This window comes from Bombina bombina, chromosome 9, assembly GCF_027579735.1.
Source record: "Bombina bombina isolate aBomBom1 chromosome 9, aBomBom1.pri, whole genome shotgun sequence".
NCBI classification, from domain to species: Eukaryota; Metazoa; Chordata; class Amphibia; order Anura; family Bombinatoridae; genus Bombina; species Bombina bombina.
In genome coordinates, this window is record NC_069507.1 from 271,970,249 (window position 1) to 271,989,662 (window position 19,414).

At 40.6% G+C, this 19,414-nt stretch overlaps 1 protein-coding gene across 1 annotated transcript in view; it reads left to right on the forward strand.

Annotated features, from left to right (window-relative positions):
* Positions 1 to 19,414, forward strand: part of LOC128640317 (alpha-2-macroglobulin) — a gene marked incomplete in the record, with an annotated part of 664,962 nt that overhangs the window by 586,764 nt on the left and 58,784 nt on the right. Inside the window, 1 exon segment of the mRNA XM_053692808.1 lies at positions 11,641 to 11,709. Coding sequence (XP_053548783.1) covers positions 11,641 to 11,709 — 69 coding nt within the window.

Genomic DNA, 19,414 nt, shown 5'->3' on the forward strand with positions numbered 1-19,414 from the left:
TTCAGTTCTCTTCTCGGCCGTCAGTGGCTCAGTGCATGGAGGTAATTGGGCTTATGGTTGCGGCAAGGAACATCATCCCGTTCTCTGCTTTCCACCTCAGTCCTCTGCAGTTAGGCATACTCGGGCAGTGGAACGGAGATTATGCGGATCTGTCTCCGCGATTACAGCTGGAGCAGGAGACAGGGATTTTCTACCTTGATGGTTGTCTCAGAATCATCTCTTCCAGGGACCCTGGAAGATCCTCTTGGGTGATTGTGTTTACAGACGCCAGATTTCTGGGATGGAGAGCAGGGGGCTCCATAAAGACTCAGAGAACATAGAAGTTCCAGTAGGTCAGCGATACACATTCCAGGAGTGGATTTCCAGCCGGATTTGGACTTCATGGCATCTCGGCAGAATGCTAGTCTTTCGAAGTACGGGTCAAGGGACCCTCAGTCTATTCAGATGGACGCTCTGGCGATACCTCTGAGTTTCAGTCTTGCATACCTTTTTCCTACTTTTTGCTTTTCTTCCTCGAGTCATGCTCTAGTCAAGCAGGAGAGGGTGTAAGTGATCCTTAATGCACCGGCGTGGCTCCACAGGATTGGTATGCAGACCTGATGGTCCTGCATCTCTTCCATCTTGGAGACTTTCTTTAAGGAAAGTGTGGCAAACCTAGCCACTTCTGGACTATAACGTAAGAAAGGTTGTCTATAGGCTGTATATTGTGCTATGTAGATGTGACAGACCCTTCTGTCAGCACTGAAGGAGTTAACTGTGTTCAGCTTTAGCCTCAGCTATTGTGCACTGTCATTAATGTTATTGATAAACAGTCCATTGTTTAATCACCCTCAGAGAGCAAATGCATAGGTGATAAGAAAAGCCAAATGTGTCTTGTGTTTAAATTGTTATCAGCTTAAGCAAGGTAAATCTATTGTATCATGTCAAGGGCGTGTTCCCTCCATCTAATGTACAACATTCTTTCAACCCCCCCCCCCCCGATCTGGGGGGTCAAACCTGCATAAATACTAGACATAGCCTTTTAATAAATGTCATTCTGTTTTAAACCTGAAAACTGGCTGGGTTGTGAATTGCTGATTCCCTATGCAGGACATTGTCATCTGGTGTTAACCCTTGGTATCCTGTTGGTACTGTAACAATTGGTGGCAAGCGACGGAATGAACCTTATCGCCCAGAAGAGCAACTACACAAGCCAGTAACCTCAGGAAGAGGGGGATTACTACAATACTGACTAAGATGGAAGGAGTACCAGGGACCAAAGTGAATGGAGATGGATTATTCTAAGCTAAAGAGACAAACGTTAAAGGAACTGCTAGAAGCCAGGGGAAAGATAGGCAGCAGCAAACCCAAGGCTATATTAATTGCTGAGCTGATGGAGGGAGACAGAGCTCGCAGCGCTACGCCTCCAGCAGCCATGGAGGAGACCCTATACCAGAGGGAAATGAGGACCAGGCTGGAATTTTTACCCCAACCTGTACCACGGGATATGCTATCCGTGGTAATGGCAGATGTGCAGGAGTACGTGATGGCACACAGTCCGCGGAATGCATCCTCCCGAGCAGAATCCATTTTGGACGCACTCAGCAACCCAGTAAGACCCAAAATCCCATACCATGCATTTAAAATGTTTTGTGAGGAGAAGGATGAGATCGATGGGTATTTACAGGATTTTGAGAGACTGTGTGAGTTACATGATTTGGAACAGTCCGTATGGGTGCCGGTGCTAGCAGGCAAGCTAGCCGGTAGAGCAGCGGAAGCGTATCGCGCTGTACCCAGGGAGGACAGCAAGGATTACGCTAAAGTGAAGAGATCGATCTTGGAAAGATATGCCATTACCTCAGAGGCATAGCGGCGCAAGTTTAGAGGCCTGCGCAAGCCAGAAAGAGATTCACATGCAGAGTGGGCCCACAAGCTGGATCAAGCATCTCAAGGGTGGATACAGGCCAGCCAAGCTACCACCATGGAAGAATTGCGACAACTGATGCTGTTGGAGCAATTCTTTAACGGCTTGTCCCCAGAAGCCCAAGAATGGGTGAGAGATCGAAAACCCCTCACCTTAACCGAAGCAGCCAGATTAGCAGACCAGCATTTTGATGCCAGGAGGCACCATGGACTACAGCCTAACAACGGACGGGTGAATATACAATGCCACACCTGCAAGCAGTGGGGACATATGGCACGTGAGTGCACCCAAAATCGGAGCAGACAAGCTTGGAACCAGGTCAGACAGAACCAGGCACCAAGGGCGGCTGCTCACCATTACCAAATGGAGCCAGCCGCTCATGAGGTGTTGAGCACCCAAGCCGAGGAACCCCTGGGAATTCTGCATGAGGTGATGTCGGTCCGGGCCGCCGATAACTGGCAACATCCCCGCCAGCTGGGGACCGTAGAGGGGAAGGAGGTCCAGGGACTTCGGGATTCGGGAGCTACTTTAACCCTGATAGCTCCCCATTTGGTGCCGGATACAGTACACACGGGCGGATCCGTGGCAGTACGAGGGGCAGGGGGAGCGGTATACTGATTGCCCACTGCTAGAGTGGAGTACAGACCCCCAGTCACCCCAGCAGCTGCCAGTTACCAGCCCCCGGCGCACCGCTATACCACACGGCCTCCGGCCACAAACTACCCTCAGAGAGCCCGGTTCAATTCGCGGGGCTACTCACAACCTATTCGGTGCTTTGGATGTAAGCGACTAGGGCACAAAAGACCAGAGTGTCCCCTAAACGCAGCAAATCAAGCACAGTCCTGGAGAAGACCCGCCGGCGGAATCCCACATAATCCTCAGCCTGCGGCCCGCTACGTAGAGGTGCCAGAATGCTGGGGCAGCCTACATGAAGCAGACCCCGTGCAAGCTGCCCACCGGAATAACCGGCAGCGGGTTAAAGTGAATGGGAAGGAGGTCAGTGGTCTACGGGATACTGGTGCTACCATGACCTTGCTTCAAGAGAACTTGGTGTCTGAGAAACAGCACACTGGAGACACTATGGCTGTGAGGGTAGCAGGGGGCACTGTGTTCCGCCTACCTGTTGCCAGGGTACATTTGGATTGGGGAGTGGGCGCTAGACTTGTGAATGTGGGGGTCAAGAAGGACTTACCTGCTGATGTTCTCCTTGGAAATGACTTGGCCCCCCTTGTTTCTGCCTATGCTCCCATGGATCCCGCTGATGTTAACCCTGTGACTACCCAAGCCCAGTCCCTCCGGGAAGAGACGCTTCCATGTTTGGAGTGGGGGCAGTACTGAGCCAAGTTGGAGCAGATGGCGGAGAACACCCCGTAGCTTACTTGAGCCGAAAGTTGTTGCCCCGGACATCCCCAAGCCGATCCGTTGGGATCAGACTGTGTATGCCGGCTTGGTTCTGGGGGAGCATTGTGGCAAACCTAGCCACTTCTGGACTATAACGTAAGAAAGGTTGTCTATAGGCTGTATATTGTGCTATGTAGATGTGACAGACCCTTCTGTCAGCACTGAAGGAGTTAACTGTGTTCAGCTTTAGCCTCAGCTATTGTGCACTGTCATTAATGTTATTGATAAACAGTCCATTGTTTAATCACCCTCAGAGAGCAAATGCTTAGGTGATAAGAAAAGCCAAATGTGTCTTGTGTTTAAATTGTTATCAGCTTAAGCAAGGTAAATCTATTGTATCATGTCAAGGGCGTGTTCCCTCCATCTAATGTACAACATTCTTTCAACCCCCCCGATCTGGGGGGTCAAACCTGCATAAATACTAGGCATAGCCTTTTAATAAATGTCATTCTGTTTTAAACCTGAAAACTGGCTGGGTTGTGAATTGCTGATTCCCTATGCAGGACATTGTCATCTGGTATTAACCCTTGGTAACCTGTTGGTACCGTAACAGAAAGGTCTTCTCCTCAAAGTCTTTCCTTTATCCAAATCTAGTTTCTCCGACGCTGACTGCTTGGAGATTGAACGCTTAGTTTTATCCAAGCGTGGATTTTCGGAGTCGGTTATTGAGATTATCATTCAGGATAATAGACCTATAACTAGAAGGATTTTCTATAACATATGGCGTAAATATCTATATTCAAAGTCTATTTTTGGAGTAGAGTTAGGATTCTTAGAATTCTGTCCTTCTCCAAAAAGGTTTGGAGAAGGGTTTATCGGCAAGTTTCCTAAAGGGTCTAATTTCTGCCTTGTTTATTTTGTTACATATACGTCTGGAGGATTCCCAGGCGTACATTAGTTTTGTCAGGCCTTGGTCAGGATTAGGCCTGTATTCTAACCAGTTGTTCCTCCTTCTTAATTTAGTTCTTATGAAGATTCAGGAGGCTCTATTTGAGCCGATGCATTCCTTAGATATTATCTGGGAAAGTTTTGTTTTGTATTTCTCTTTCCTCTGCTTGTAGAGTGTCGCAGCTCTCGGCGTTACAGTGTGAGTCACCTTACCTTAGTTTTTTTTTAGATAAGGTGGTTTTACGTACCATTATGCTATTTTTGTCTTGAGCTTTAGTCAGGAGACTGGTGTTCCTTTCTTGTGTCCTAATCCTTCTTCTCAGAAGGAAGGGTTTTGGCACTATTTAGACAAAAATTTTACTTGCAGGCGACTAAGGATTTTTAAAATCTTCTTCCTTATCTGTGGTGTTCTCCGAAAGATGTAAGGAACAGAAAGTTACGGATGCTTTTCTTTCTTTGTGGCTGAAGAGTATCTTACATTTTGCCTAAGAGATTGCTAGATAGCAACCTCCAGAGAGAGTTACGAATCTTTCCATGAGGGCTGTTGATTTCTCATGGGCAGTCAGAAGTGAAGTTTATATAGAACAGACTTGCAAAGATGCATCTTGGTTCTCTTTTCACTCTTTTTCAAAATTCTATAAAATTGCACTTTTGGCCTCAGCTGAGGTCGTTTTTGGGAGAAAAGTTCTTCAAGCAGTGGTGCCTTCAGTTTAGGTTCCTGTCTTGTCCCTCCCTTATCATCTGTGTACTCTAGCTTGGATATTGATTCCCAACAGTAATTAATGATGATCCGTGGACTCATCGTGTCATTAAAAAGAAAAGAAAATTTATGCTTACCTGATAAATTTATTTATTTTTTGACACAGAGTCCACGGCCCGTCCTGTTCTATAGACAGGTTGTTGATAGGTTATAAACTTCAGACACCTCTGCACCTTGTTGCTTCCTTTCTCTCCTTTACTTCAGCCGAATGACTGGAGTGGGAGGGAAGGGAGGTGATATTTAACAGCTTTGCTGTGGTGCTCTTTGCCGCCTCCTGCTGGGCAGGAGTGATATTCCCAACAGTAATTAATGATGATCCATGGACTCATCGTGTCAAAAAAGAAATACATTTATCAGGTAAGCATAATTTTTCTTTTTTTTAAAAAAAGGGATATTTTATTTCATATATAAGTCGACGTTTTGGCTCACATGTCGAGCCTTCTTCAGAACAGTCTATAAATAGATAATAATACAAATCAATCTAACATGTAACAAACACTTGCACTTGTAGAAAAGATACATCATGGAAATATAACAATGAAACAATAAAACAATCAGTGAATCCACAATTACCCCCATATAAACCTAAAGCATATCTAGAATATTTACAATACATAATATACATTAAAACAACTTAATATAGTAAATCATCAGCAATGATGTTAATCACGTACCTACTTTAGTTATCAATATAGATTAAACATAGTCTGTACAATATTACGGAGCTAAGCGTTTATCATCATCAAAAGCTGGGACATGGGACGTCATACGCTGCAGGGATAGAACACTTTGCACCTATGAAGCAGGTACACTGAATGCAGCTATTATGTGTGGCCAACTAATGTCTAGGTATATCATGCAATCGTATGTATAGAAGACAGTATGAATAATGACCAGCAGAAAGGGAACTGCATATACACTTTGATGTACAATAACAGCCTAAGTAGAACAAAAGGGCACATAAGACAACAAGAATCGATATTGCAAAATCACATACCTTAGTAGATCGTCACCACTGCGTGTAACGCTGCTCTCCCTGTAAAGTCTAACAAAGCAATACGGGGTTTCCCTATTTAAATACCCGCTCTGTAGCCTACGTAATAGTGCATGGCACGTGAGAAGGGGGCGTGTCAAAACAGCCAATAAACAGTAGGTATCTACGTAATCGTAGTCATTGCCAAACTGCAAGGCAGACAACCCCGTGAGCAACTTGCTGAAAATCTAATGCTGCTCACTATTGGGGAAATATGGATATAAATGGGACTATGTGACAGACGGCAACAAGATAACATCTGTGTGCAATTTAATACAATAAAACCTACAATGTTAAATAAAAATTATACTTCTTGTACATAAAAGAAATATGATCATAAGGCTGTTATATATGCAATGCAAAAATTATATAAACATGAGCTCCAAAATTTGTGAATAACTGCAAAGTTAACAGTATGGATATAATACGAAAACAGCACAACAAACCTCCTGGTCATACATAGCCACTTGCCTTGACCAACAAAAGTCGGATACATTTAGGTCCCTAGGGACCTTCAATGATGTGCTGCAATCGATAATATGCATATAAACTAAATTATACTATCTTCATACTCATATGAGGCACCCTTAATAAAATAGAGATAAATCTAAATGTGTATTAAGTCCTTTAGGGTGCATTGTACCAAATGTATGTATCCACATTGAAAACTCAGTTAGATAAATACATACAAGAGGTCATCAATTTTAAAACAAAAAACTACACCCAGTAGAACTGGACTATAAAGAAAAGAGGGTTTATCCATGGCTGAGTGGGAAACAACAGTTCTATCGCAGACGATTTAGGGATAAACGTACACAGCAGAATATGCTTACAGTTGACACTAGCGGGGGGGAGTCCAGCGGACCTGACGGCTCCAACACTAATTCCAACACCCCCAGAGATACACAAAGAGTACAGACACGATCACAGAACAAACAATCTACTCATTCAAAAAAGGAAGGGGGACAAGATTTAGAAGCCACATCAGACAGGGGTGGGGGGGTACAAGAACAAAATTCAAACCTCAATAGTTGATAAATTATGATAATGTTGTAATTAATCTCAGCAAATGTACACTTAATGAACATAAGATTTCCCTTTTAAATAAAGAACTTAATTATGTACCCCACCCCTACGGTAGATACACTTGACAAACCATATAGATCTAGCAAGGTTCCAACATCAACTCAAACTTAAAGATTTTTTTTCAAAAATCAAACAATATACCAGCCCAAATTAATACTAAATTCAAGCCTAAATCAAAGTTTGAACGCATCCAGCTATCAAAACTTTTACATCCCTTTGCACTGGGGAAATAGACAAGAATGGTAAAACCCTAGCGAAACAACATAGTAATATGAGTACACAAGAATGGGATGCCATTAATGGCTTACAAGATGACAATTCTATCGTCATCCACACCGCGGATAAGGGCGGCGCTATTGTCACTCGATTACTAATACTACAAGGATGAATTGTTGTCTCATTTAACTGATACCAATACTTATGCTATATTATCTTAAGAATCTGACTAGGGAATACAAATTATCTCTAGATAATACCCTATTGTGGGCTTTACATTGTGGATACATTGACAAGACCATACACAAATTTCTGACCACTGATCACCCCAAATACCCATTTATTTTCAGTATTCCGAAGGTGCATAAAGACCCTATAAGACCCCTGGGTCGTCCCATTGTTTCGGCCATTGGGTCTTTGTATCAAAGTGTAGCCCAATATGTTGATTATTTTTTGCAAGACAATGTAAAAAAACTGGGGAGTTTCTTTTGGATTCTATTGAACTGATTAAAATTCTCAGGTTAAAAACTTTCCAAAATGATGTACTACTTGTCACATTAGATGTGGCTAGTTTATATACTATCATCCCCACAATCTGGGTTTAGAAGCTGTTAGAAATAAGTTGAGCACTGATCAAGAATACAGTGAGCCACCCATTGAATTTATATTAAAATTGCTTGATATCTGTCTCACACATAATTACTTTAGTTTTGAAAATAAGTATTATTTGCAACTCGTAGGTACTGCCATGGGTTCCCCTATGGCACCCGCGTAAGCAAATCTTTTCATGTTGTGGTATGAGGACAGATATGTATTTAGAGTGAATCATCCTAATATTTTACTGTATCGTCACTATATTGACGATCTGTTGATCATTTGGGGTGGCAGTGTGACAGAACTTGAAGTCTGGTACAAACAGCTAAATAAAAACTTGGCTAACGTTCAGTTTAAGATGGAAAACGATTCAACTCAAATTAAATTCTTGGATTTATGCATTTATAAAAATACTGATGGTGCATTATGTAAGTTGAATACAAAGTTATTCAAGTTTTTATCCTCCACAACTTAAATTTGGTATTTTAAAATCTCAGTTACTAAGAGTCATAAGGAACAACACTGTTTTAGAGGCTAAACAGTGTCAGTCAATGCTTATGAGAGACACATTTCTGGCTAGGGGATACAAACTGAAGGACATAATGAAAACTTGGAATGATATTGCACATCTTGATCAGGGATCCATCATTTCCCATAGGAGTAATAAGGTTGTAGACCCTAAGACTCTGAATTTCATTGCTACATATACTCCAGCTAGCAAGATAGTTAAAAACTCATTGGCCAAAAATTGGTATATCTTATCGCAAGAACCCTCTTTACCATTCAATGAGACCAAACCACTATAAATGGTGTATAAAAAAGGCAAGAGTCTGAGGTCTCTATTAGTCCAGCTTGACATCTATTGTGACCCCCATACATGGTTAACTAGCACAAAGACTGGATGTTTTAAATGTGGGAGTTGTGTCACTTGCAACACTATGTTAACAGGTGATCAGTTTTCGCATCCTTATATGACAAAACAATATAATCATAGACATAGACTCACCTGCACCTCAGACTATGTTGTGTACATTATCATTTGTCCGTGTGGCAAATATTATGTTGGCAAGACCTGCACCTCATTTAGAGAACGTCTTGCCAACCATAAGAGTGCCATCAGGTCGACCTATAAGAATCATGAAAGTGACCAATCAGTGGCTCGCCACTTTCTCAATCATGGACATTCCATTGCCATGATATGAACGATGTTAATAGATCGTATTCCCCCTTGAGAAAAGGTGGCAACAGGGAAGATGAATTACTAAAAAGAGAAGTTACATGGATACATAAACTTGGTACAATGCACCCTAAAGGGCTCAATACACATTTATCTCTATTTTATTAAGGGTCCCGCATATGAGTATGATGATAGTATAATTTAGTTTATATGCATATTATCGATTGCAGCACATCATTGAAGGTCCCTAGGGACCTAAGTGTATCCGACCTTTGTTGGTCAAGGACCCTGTCTTATGGAGCAAGTGGCTATGTATGACCAGGAGGTTTGTTGTGCTGTTTTCGTATTATATCCATACTGTTAACCTTGCAGTTATTCACAAATTTTGGAGCTCATGTTTATATAATTTTTGCATTGCATATATAACAGCCTTATGATCATATTTCTTTTATGTACAAGAAGTATAATTTTTATTTAACATTGTAGGTTTTATTGTATTAAATTGCACACAGATGTTATCTTGTTGCCGTCTGTCACATAGTCCCATTTATCTCCATATTTCCCCAATAGTGAGCAGCATTAGATTTTCGGCAAGTTGCTCACGGGGTTGTCTGCCTTGCAGTTTGGCAATGACTACGATTACGTAGATACCTACTGTTTATTGGCTGTTTTGACACGCCCCCTTCTCACGTGCCACGCACTATTACGTAGGCTACAGAGCGGGTATTTAAATAGGGAAACCCCGTATTGCTTTGTTAGACTTTACAGGGAGAGTAGTGTTACACGCAGTGGTGACGATCTACTAAGGTATGTGATTTTGCAATATCGATTCTTGTTGTCTTATGTGCACTTTTGTTCTACTTAGGCTGTTATTGTACATCAAAGTGTAAATGCAGTTCCCTTTCTGCTGGTCATTATTCGTACCGTCTTCTATAAATACGATTTCATGATATACCTAGACATTAGTTGGCCACACATAATAGCTGCATTCAGTGTACCTGCTTCATAGGTGCAAAGTGTTCTATCCCTGCAACGTATGACTTCCCATATCCCAGCTTTTGATGATGATAAACGCTTAGCTCCGTAATATTGTACAGACTATGTTTAATCTATATTGGTAACTAAAGTAGGTACGTGATTAACATCATTGCTGATGATTTACTATATTAAGTTGTTTTAATGTATATTATGTATTGTAAATATTCTAGATACAGGTATACCTCACTTTACAGCGCTTCACTTTACAGCGATTCGCTAATACAGCGCTTTGTGGAGCTGAAGTTCAACCTCCAAGGATTTTGAAACAGTGCTGTAATAATCGTGAGATTGCGAGAAAAGTGACTGGCACCATTTTGTTATGCGCAGTTCACTCTGTTTGCAGCATTACAGTGCAATCTGTGTCTCAGTGCTATAGTCTGGCAAATTGTACTACAGTAATTGTCACTATTTTACAGGTACAGTATTTATTGAATACTAATTGAATACTTGCTGTGCTAGTGTTAAACTAAACATAGCGCTATTGCACCCCTAATATATGTTAGTTCAAACATGTTTTCCGGATTTTAAACACTGAAAAGAAAGCTAAAACTGCCTTGTTTCACTTTAAGGCGGTTTTCACTTTACAGCGGGGCTCCGGTCCCTAACCCGCTGTATGAGCGGGGTATACCTGTATGCTTTAGGTTTATATGGGGGTAATTGTGGATTCACTGATTGTTTTATTGTTATATTTCCATGATGTATCTTTTCTACAAGTGCAAGTGTTTGTTACATGTTAGATTGATTTGTATTATTATCTATTTATAGACTGTTCTGAAGAAGGCTCGACATGTGAGCCGAAACGTCGACTTATATATGAAATAAAATATCCCTTTTTTTAAAAAAAGAAAAATTATGCTTACCTGATAAATGTATTTCTTTTTTGACATGATGAGTCCATGGATCATCATTAATTACTGTTGGGAATATCACTCCTGCCCAGCAGGAGGCGGCAAAGAGCACCACAGCAAAGCTGTTAAATATCACCTCCCTTCCCTCCCACTCCAGTCATTCGGCTGAAGTAAAGGAGAGAAAGGAAGCAACAAGGTGCAGAGGTGTCTGAAGTTTATAACCTATCAACAAACTGTCTCAAAAACAGACTGTCCTGAAGAAGGCTCGACATGTGAGCCGAAACGTCGACTTATATATGAAATAAAATATCCCTTTTTTTAAAAAAAGACCTGTGAGTGCCCTCCTTCATGCATGAAATTGTATTATATTCATTGAGGAGACACCTGGGCGCTAAATGTTAAATATTGGAGTAAGTGCAAACTAAATGCACTGCTTTCCTTAAGTTTAGTCTCCATTTAATGCTGATTGGGTGACAGAGACAATGCCCATATCTGTAGTGTTTGTGAGGTTTTGTTACCATGGCCTAGGGGACTAAGGTTTATTAACCCATAAGATGAGACATAGGAGAAGCATTTGGGGTAGTACTGTAGGATCCGGGGGAGGGTTTATCTCTATAATGAAGTCTGACCTGAATTTGGGGGGCTGGTGTTCATGTGTCTCTGCGACTACTCTCACACCTGGATTTATTGTCACAGCTGGAGAAGGCCAAGCTGGTACAGAGGAGTGAAATCCAGACAGACATTGTGACCCTGTACCTGAATGAGGTAAGTCGTTTGCACTCAGTTCTGAGGTTCACTTACCCAGACTCCTTCAGTAGTTACATCTTATGAAACTACATTGTATTTCTTGTATGAGAGTGTGCGGTGTGTGTGTGTTGTATAAGAGTGTGCGGTGTGTGTGTGTGTTGTATGAGAGTGTGCGGTGTGTGTGTGTTAGGAACAAAGTATGCATACATTTTAGTCCCTTTGCAAAAAAACACAATTTATGTAAGATCTTACCTGATAAATTCATTTCTTTCATATTGGCAAGAGTCCATGAGCTAGTGATGTATGGGATATACAGTCCTACCAGGAGGGGAAAAAGTTTCCCAAACCTCAAATGTCTATAAATACACCCCTCACCACACCCACAAATCAGTTTAATGAATAGCCAAGTAGTGAGGTGATAACAAAACGGAGTAAAAAAGCATATAAAAAGAGGAACTGGAAATATAATTGTGCTTTTATACAAAAAAGCATAGCCACCATAAAAAGGGTGGGCCTCATGGACTCTTGCTAATATGAAAGAAATTAATTTTATCAGGTAAGTTCTTACATAAATTATGTTTTCTTTCATGTTATCGGCAAGAGTCCATGAGCTAGTGACGTATGGGATAGAAATACTAGAAAGAGTCACTAGAGAAGGAGGGATATAATAACAACAGCTATTTCCACTGAGAAATTAAATCCAGACAATAATTAAGTTTTTCTTAAAAAAACTTAAATCAAAAGCAGTAGAATCAAACTGAAATAGCTGCCAGAAGAACTTTTCTACCAAATACTGCTTTAGAAGAAGCAAATACATCAAAATGGTAAAAACAATAAAAGTATGCAAAGAAGACCAAATTACTGATTTGCAAATTTGATCAACCGAAGCTTCATTCTGAAAAAGCCCAAGAAATAGCGACTGAACTTAGTAGAATGAGCTATAAATCTCTGAGGCGGATCCTGCCCTGCCTCCAAATAAGCTTTGTGAATCAAAAGTTTCAACCAAGATGCCAAAGAAATGGCAGAGACTTCCTAACCTTTTCTGGAACCAGAAAAACAACAAATAGACTAGAAGTCTTCTGAAATCCTAGTAACCTCGATATAGAATTATAAAGTTCTTACCACATCCAAAGGATGTAAAGAACTCTCAAATAATTATTTAGGATTAGGACACAAAGAATGAACAACAATTTCTCTACTAATGTTGTTCAAATTCACAACCTTAGGAAAAAAAGAAGTCCACAAAACAACTTATCTTGATGAAAAAAAACAGATAAGGAGACACACAAGAGAGAGCTGATAAATCAGAAACTCCTGTAGCAGAAGAGATAGTCAAAAGAAACAACACTTTCCAAGAAAGTAGATAATCTTCAAAGAAAATATAGGCTCAAAAGAAAGAGCCTGCAAAATCTTTAAACCAGATAAGACTCCAAAAAGGAGAAATTAATAAATGAACAGGTTTGATGCCAACCAAAACCTGAACAAAACAGTGAATATCAGGAAGTTTAAACAATCTTTCTAGGAAATAAAACAGAAAGAACAGAGATTTGTCCCTTCAAAAAATTTGCAGACAAACTTATCCAAATCATCCTGAAAAAACTGTAAAATCCTAGAAATTCTAAAAGAATGCCAAGAGAATTTATGAGAACACCATAAAATATAGGTTTTCCAAACCTGATAATGCATGTTCCTTTAACCCCTTAATGACCGCAGCACTTTTCCATTTTCTGTCCGTTTGGGACCAAGGCTATTTTTACATTTTTGCGGTGTTTGTGTTTAGCTGTAATTTTCCTCTTACTCATTTACTGTACCCACACATATTATATACCGTTTTTCTCGCCATTAAATGGACTTTCTAAAGATACCATTATTTTTATCATATCTTATAATTTACTCTAATTTTTTTTATAAAATATGAGGAAAAAATGGAAAAAAACACACTTTTTCTAACTTTGACCCCCAAAATCTGTTACACATCTACAACCACCAAAAAAATCCCATGCTAAATAGTTTCTAAATTTTGTTCTGAGTTTAGAAATACCCAATGTTTACATGTTCTTTGCTTTTTTTGCAAGTTATAGGTCCATAAATACAAGTAGCACTTTGCTATTTCCAAACCACTTTTTTTCAAAATGAGTGCTAGTTACATTGGGACACTGATATCTTTCAGGAATCCCTGAATATTCATTGACATGTATATATATTTTTTTTAGAAGACATCCCAAAGTATTGATCTAGGCCCATTTTGGTATATTTCATGCCACCATTTCACCGCCAAATGCGATAAAAAAAAAAAAAATTGTTCACTTTTTCACAAACTTTAGGTTTCTCACAGAAATTATTTACAAACAACTTATGCAATTATCCCCCGCCCATGATCCCGCCCCCCTCCACATGACCAGGGCCATCGATGGCTGCCACCCACCTCCCACACCGGCTCCCACCCACCAACGATACCGGCCATCGATGTCCGGTGCAGAGAGGGCCACAGAGTGGCTCTCTCTGCATCGGATGGCCGTAGAAGGTTATTGCAGGATGCCTCCATATCGAGGCATCACTGCAATAACCGGAAAGTAGCTGGAAGCGAGCAGGATCGCTTCCAGCTGCTTTCCACACCGAGGACGTGCAGGGTACGTTCTCAGGCATTAACTGCCTTTTTTCTGAGGACGTACCCTGCACGTCCTCGGTCATTAAGGGGTTAAACAGATAAAAACTGAGTCAGATCTGTACTGCAGGAAGTGAGGAACGGCCTTTCCAGATCGGATCCGACATACCGGAGCACTGTCAAGCTGAGTTGCTCGCCGAGTCAGCTGTGGAGGCCATTGAGAGTTGTGACCCACAGCTCCAAGTAGTGGCGGACTTGATTTTGCTGATGCCGCCTCCCGGAGATGGGTCCCTGCAGGGAGCTCACGCTGTTGGCTTTTTCTGTATGGCCTCTACTGCTCCCGACACACAAACAGGGAAAATTGGAGTATGGCGATTGCAGATAGTTTTGTCCCGGACTCTTGAGTTAAGTATACAGCGGCAGTTGTCCTGCTACATTTTTCTGCATCTTCTATATTCCACCTCTACTGGCAGCCATATACTCTTACAAAGCCTGAGGATGGGAGTGGGCTAGAATCTTTGGTGACTTTGAGACTTATCTCTCTAAGAACAGTGACAAAAAATTTTCCTTGTTTTGTTATAAGTATAATAGAATTGCCATATCTTATTCTACCCCTGGCCTTATCCTACCTCTGGCCTTACCATAGTTTTATTTAAAGGGATGGGAACTTAAAGTTCAGTTTATATTCCTACCAGTTACACCACCTTCCCATACAGGGTACATATGCTTTTATAGGTCTTAGCCCTTGCCAATTAGTTCCAGCTCTATATTACCCAAGGATCTACTGGGATAAGAAAGGACATCTCTGTTTTAATATATGTTGATCTATTCCTTGGCCTATATTTTACTAACCTTGATAACAGTGTGTAACCGGTGGCTTGCTCACGCCCGAATGTAATGATAATATGACTGTTTTTCCTTTTTAATGCTGAATACATTAGTGCATTTTAAGTTTGTTTATTGGTGGCCTTGGTGCTAGCGGCCGTGGTGCTAGGGCCCACTATTCCTAGTATGGAAGAAGAATATTGAGCAGTTTGTCACTACATTAATCCGTATTTTATTTGGCATGCCACTAAGTATTCTTAGATACAATGAAGGTTAAATAATAAGTAACTGCTATATTTTATTTCCCACAGAGGCCTTTCTCAGTCCTTCCCTTCTCCCCCACTAGTAAAACCCATATTTTACAGGTTCATAAGTCCTTATTCTTACTTGGGGGTCTAACTATTCATCTACGGGCTTCTATTTAAGTAGGTTCAGCCGGAAGCAAGTTGGCATTAACCTGTTTAGCTCACCTCCAATCCCCACAGTCTCCTTAGCTCCCCCCCTTTTTTTTTTTTCTCTTTCTTATCATTAATGTTACAATTACACATATTCCTTCCCTAGAGGGTCCAAAAGTGGCCCCATATCATTAGATACCCACCTCCGCTATCTATCATATAATTAGTTGAAAGTCCATGAGTGGCTTGTTGTACTAAGGTGGTGTAAGTACCAAATACATTTAATTAGAGGTTTGCAGTTTCTTTGGGTCACTCATGTTTATTTTATTTAGTTATATATACCACTGATAAAGTTTTATCAAATATTGTCTTATTAGGGCACTTGTGATCTGCTTTGTTTTAGTTTCTTGTATGTTATACAAAAGTTTGCGTCTCTAATAGGTCTGTCTTTATTATTAGTTTATTAACCAGCGACATGTAAACTTTGTGCAATATGATCACTTATGTATCTTGACCCTGCATTTTATTTCATTGTATTGACTATTGAAACCTCAATAAAAACTTTAAAAAAAAAAAAAAAAAAACTGAGTCAGAGAAACCTCTAGGACTAAACACTAATCAATTTCCATCCCATCAAATTAATAATTTGAGATTCCGATGAAAAATAGCCCCTAAAACAAGAAGGCTGGCCAAAGAGAAAGCGGCCAAGGATGGTAACTGGACATCTGAACAAGATCCACATACCAAACCTGTGAGGCCATGCTGATGCTATCAGAAACACATGATACTATTCCAATATGATCTTGGAAATCACCCTTGGAAGAAAAAAACAGAGGCGGAAAGATGTAGACAGGTTGCAAAACCAAGACACTGCTAATGCATTCACCATTTCTGCCTGAGGATCCCTGGACCTAAAAAGGTACCTGGGAAATTGAGAAAACACATCTGTATAGAGATACCACTCTCCTGGATGTAAAGACTGATGGCTGAGATAATCCACCTCCCAAATGTCTAAACCTGAGATAAAAATTGTAGAAATTAGACAGGAGGTGAATTCCATCTAAGAACATATTCAAGATACTTCTTAAAGGGACACTGTACCCAAAAATTTTATTTCGTGATTCAGATTGAGCATGACATTTTAAGCAACTTTCTAATTTACTCCTATTATCAAATTTTCTTCATTCTCTTGGTATCTTTATTTGAAATGCAAGAATGTAAGTTTAGATGCCGGCCCATTTTTGGTGAACAACCTGGGTTGTCCTTGCTGATTGGTGGATAAATTCATCCACCAATAAAAAAGTGCTGTCCAGAGTACTGAAACCAAAAAAAAGCTTAGATGCCTTCTTTTCAAATAATGATAGCAAGAGAACAAAGAAAAATTGATAATAGGAGTAAATTAGAAAGTTGCTTAAAATTGCATGCTTTATCTGAATTACAAAAGAAAAAAATTGGGTACAGTGTCCCTTTAACCCCTTAATGACAACTGACGTACCAGGTACGTCATGCATTAACTAACAGTTAATGACAATAGACGTACCTGGTACGTCAGTTGTCTAAGAGAGTGCTGGAAGCGATCGCAATCGCTTCCAGCAGCTCTCAGGGTATTGCAGTGATGCCTCCATATGGAGGCATCCTGCAATACCTTTTCAGAAGACTCCGATGCAGAGAGAGCCACTCTGTGGCCCTCTCTGCACCTGTAGCGATGGTGCCGGTTCGTTGGTGGGTGGGAGTACATCAGGGAGGCGGGTGGGCGGCCCATCGCTACCCGGCATCCGGTTCCTGTAAGTGCTATGTGCACGCCGGGTGCCGGGAGCGTGCGGGGGCGCGCGGGGGCACGCGTGCGCGCCCGATTACATGGCCACTGACACCAATGAGAAAGGAAGGGGGGACAAAAATGAATGAAATATAAATAAATATATAAGGATCTGGGAGGGGGAGGGGGTTGGGGTATTGTGGGGGGCTGCTACACTACAGAAAACATTAAAATGGCAAAAAATTGCAAAAAAAAACACTTGTTTTGGGGGCAAATTGGGTACTGGCAGACAGCTGCCAGTACCCAAGATGGCGGCAATTAGGTAGGGGAGAGGGTTAGAGAGCGGGGGGGGGGATCATGGAGGTTGGGGCTAAGTCAGGGGTCCATCACAGCTAAAACATTTTAATTTTTTTTATTAAAAAAAAGAAAAACTCCTTTTATTTAGTACTGGCAGACTTTCTGCCAGTACTTAAGATGGCGGGGACAATTGTGGGGTGGGGGAGGGAAGAGAACTGTTTGGGAGGGATCAGGGGGTGGGATGTGTCAGGTGGGAGGCTGATCTCTACCCTAAAGCTAAAATTAACCCTGCAAGCTCCCTACAACCTACCTAATTAACCCCTTCACTGCTGGGCATAATTTACGTGTGGTGCGCAGCAGCATTTAGTGGCCTTCTAATTACCAAAAAGCAATGCCAAAGCCATATAAGTCTGCTATTTCTGAACAAAGGGGATCCCAAAGAAGCATTTACAACCATTTGTGCCTTAATTGCACAAGCTGTTTGTAAATAATTTCAGTGGGAAACCTAAAGTTTGTGACAAAATTTGTGAAAAAGTGAACTTTTTTTTTTATTTGATGACATTTGGCGGTGAAATGGTGGCATGAAATATACCAAAATGGGCCTAGATCAATACTTTGGGTTGTCTTCTAAAAAAAAATATATACATGTCAAGGGATATTCAGGTATTCCTGACAGATATCAGGGTTCCAATGTAACTAGCGCTAATTTTGAAAAAAAGTTGTTTGGAAATAGCAAAGTGCTACTTGTATTTATGGCCCTATAACTTGCAAAAAAAGTAAAGAACATGTAAACATTGGGTATTTCTAAACTCAGGACAAAATTTAGAAACTATTTAGCATAGGTGTTTTTTGGTGATTGTAGATGTGTAACAGATTTTGGGGGTCAAAGTTAGAAAAAGTGTGTTTTTTTCAATTTTTTCCTCATATTTTATATTTTTTTATAGGAAATTATTATAAGATATGATGAAAATAATGGTATCTTTAGAAAGTCCATTTAATGGCGAGAAAAACGGTATATAATATGTGTGGGTACAGTAAACGAGTAAGAGGAAAATTACAGCTAAACACAAACACCGCAGAAATGTAAAAATAGCCATTGTCATTAAGGGTAAGAAAATTGAAAAATGGTCCGGTCATTAAGGGGTTAATGACTAAGGAACTGCGAGTCCCTATTTGATGATTGACATATCCCACAGTTGTGATATTGTCTGTCTGAAAGCAAAATGAAAAGTTCTCTCCTAAAAGAGGCCAAGCCTGAAAGAGCTCTGAAAACAGCACAGAGTTCTAAAATATCGATTGGAAACCTCGCCTCTTGAAGTTTCCAAACCCCTTGTGCTGTCAGAGACAATCAGACAGCTCCCCAACCTGTAAGACTTGCATCCATTAAGAATACAGTCCAAGAAGGATGAACAAAAGGAGGCACCCTGAATAAAACGATGATAGTCTAATCACCAAAACAGAGAGAGTTGAGTGTTAGGATTTAAGAATATCAACTGTGATATCTGAAAAAAATCTTTGCACCTTTTTTTCAGTATACAAAGCAAAAGAGGTCTCAGTTGAAAAAACCAACAAAGGGAACCGCACCTGATGCTGCAGTTATGAGACCTAAATCTTCCATGCACATAGCAACTGAAAAGAATGTTCAAGACTGTAAGTTAGACAAGCTAACGCCAATTACAATTGACTTTTGTCTGATAAAGACAAAGACATGAACACAGAATCCATCTAGAAACCCAAAAAGAGGTGACCCTTGTCTGAGGAATCACAAAACTCTTAGGTAAATTAAATCATCTAACCATGTCTTGAAGAAACAAAACTAGTTGATTCATGTGAGATTCCAATAAA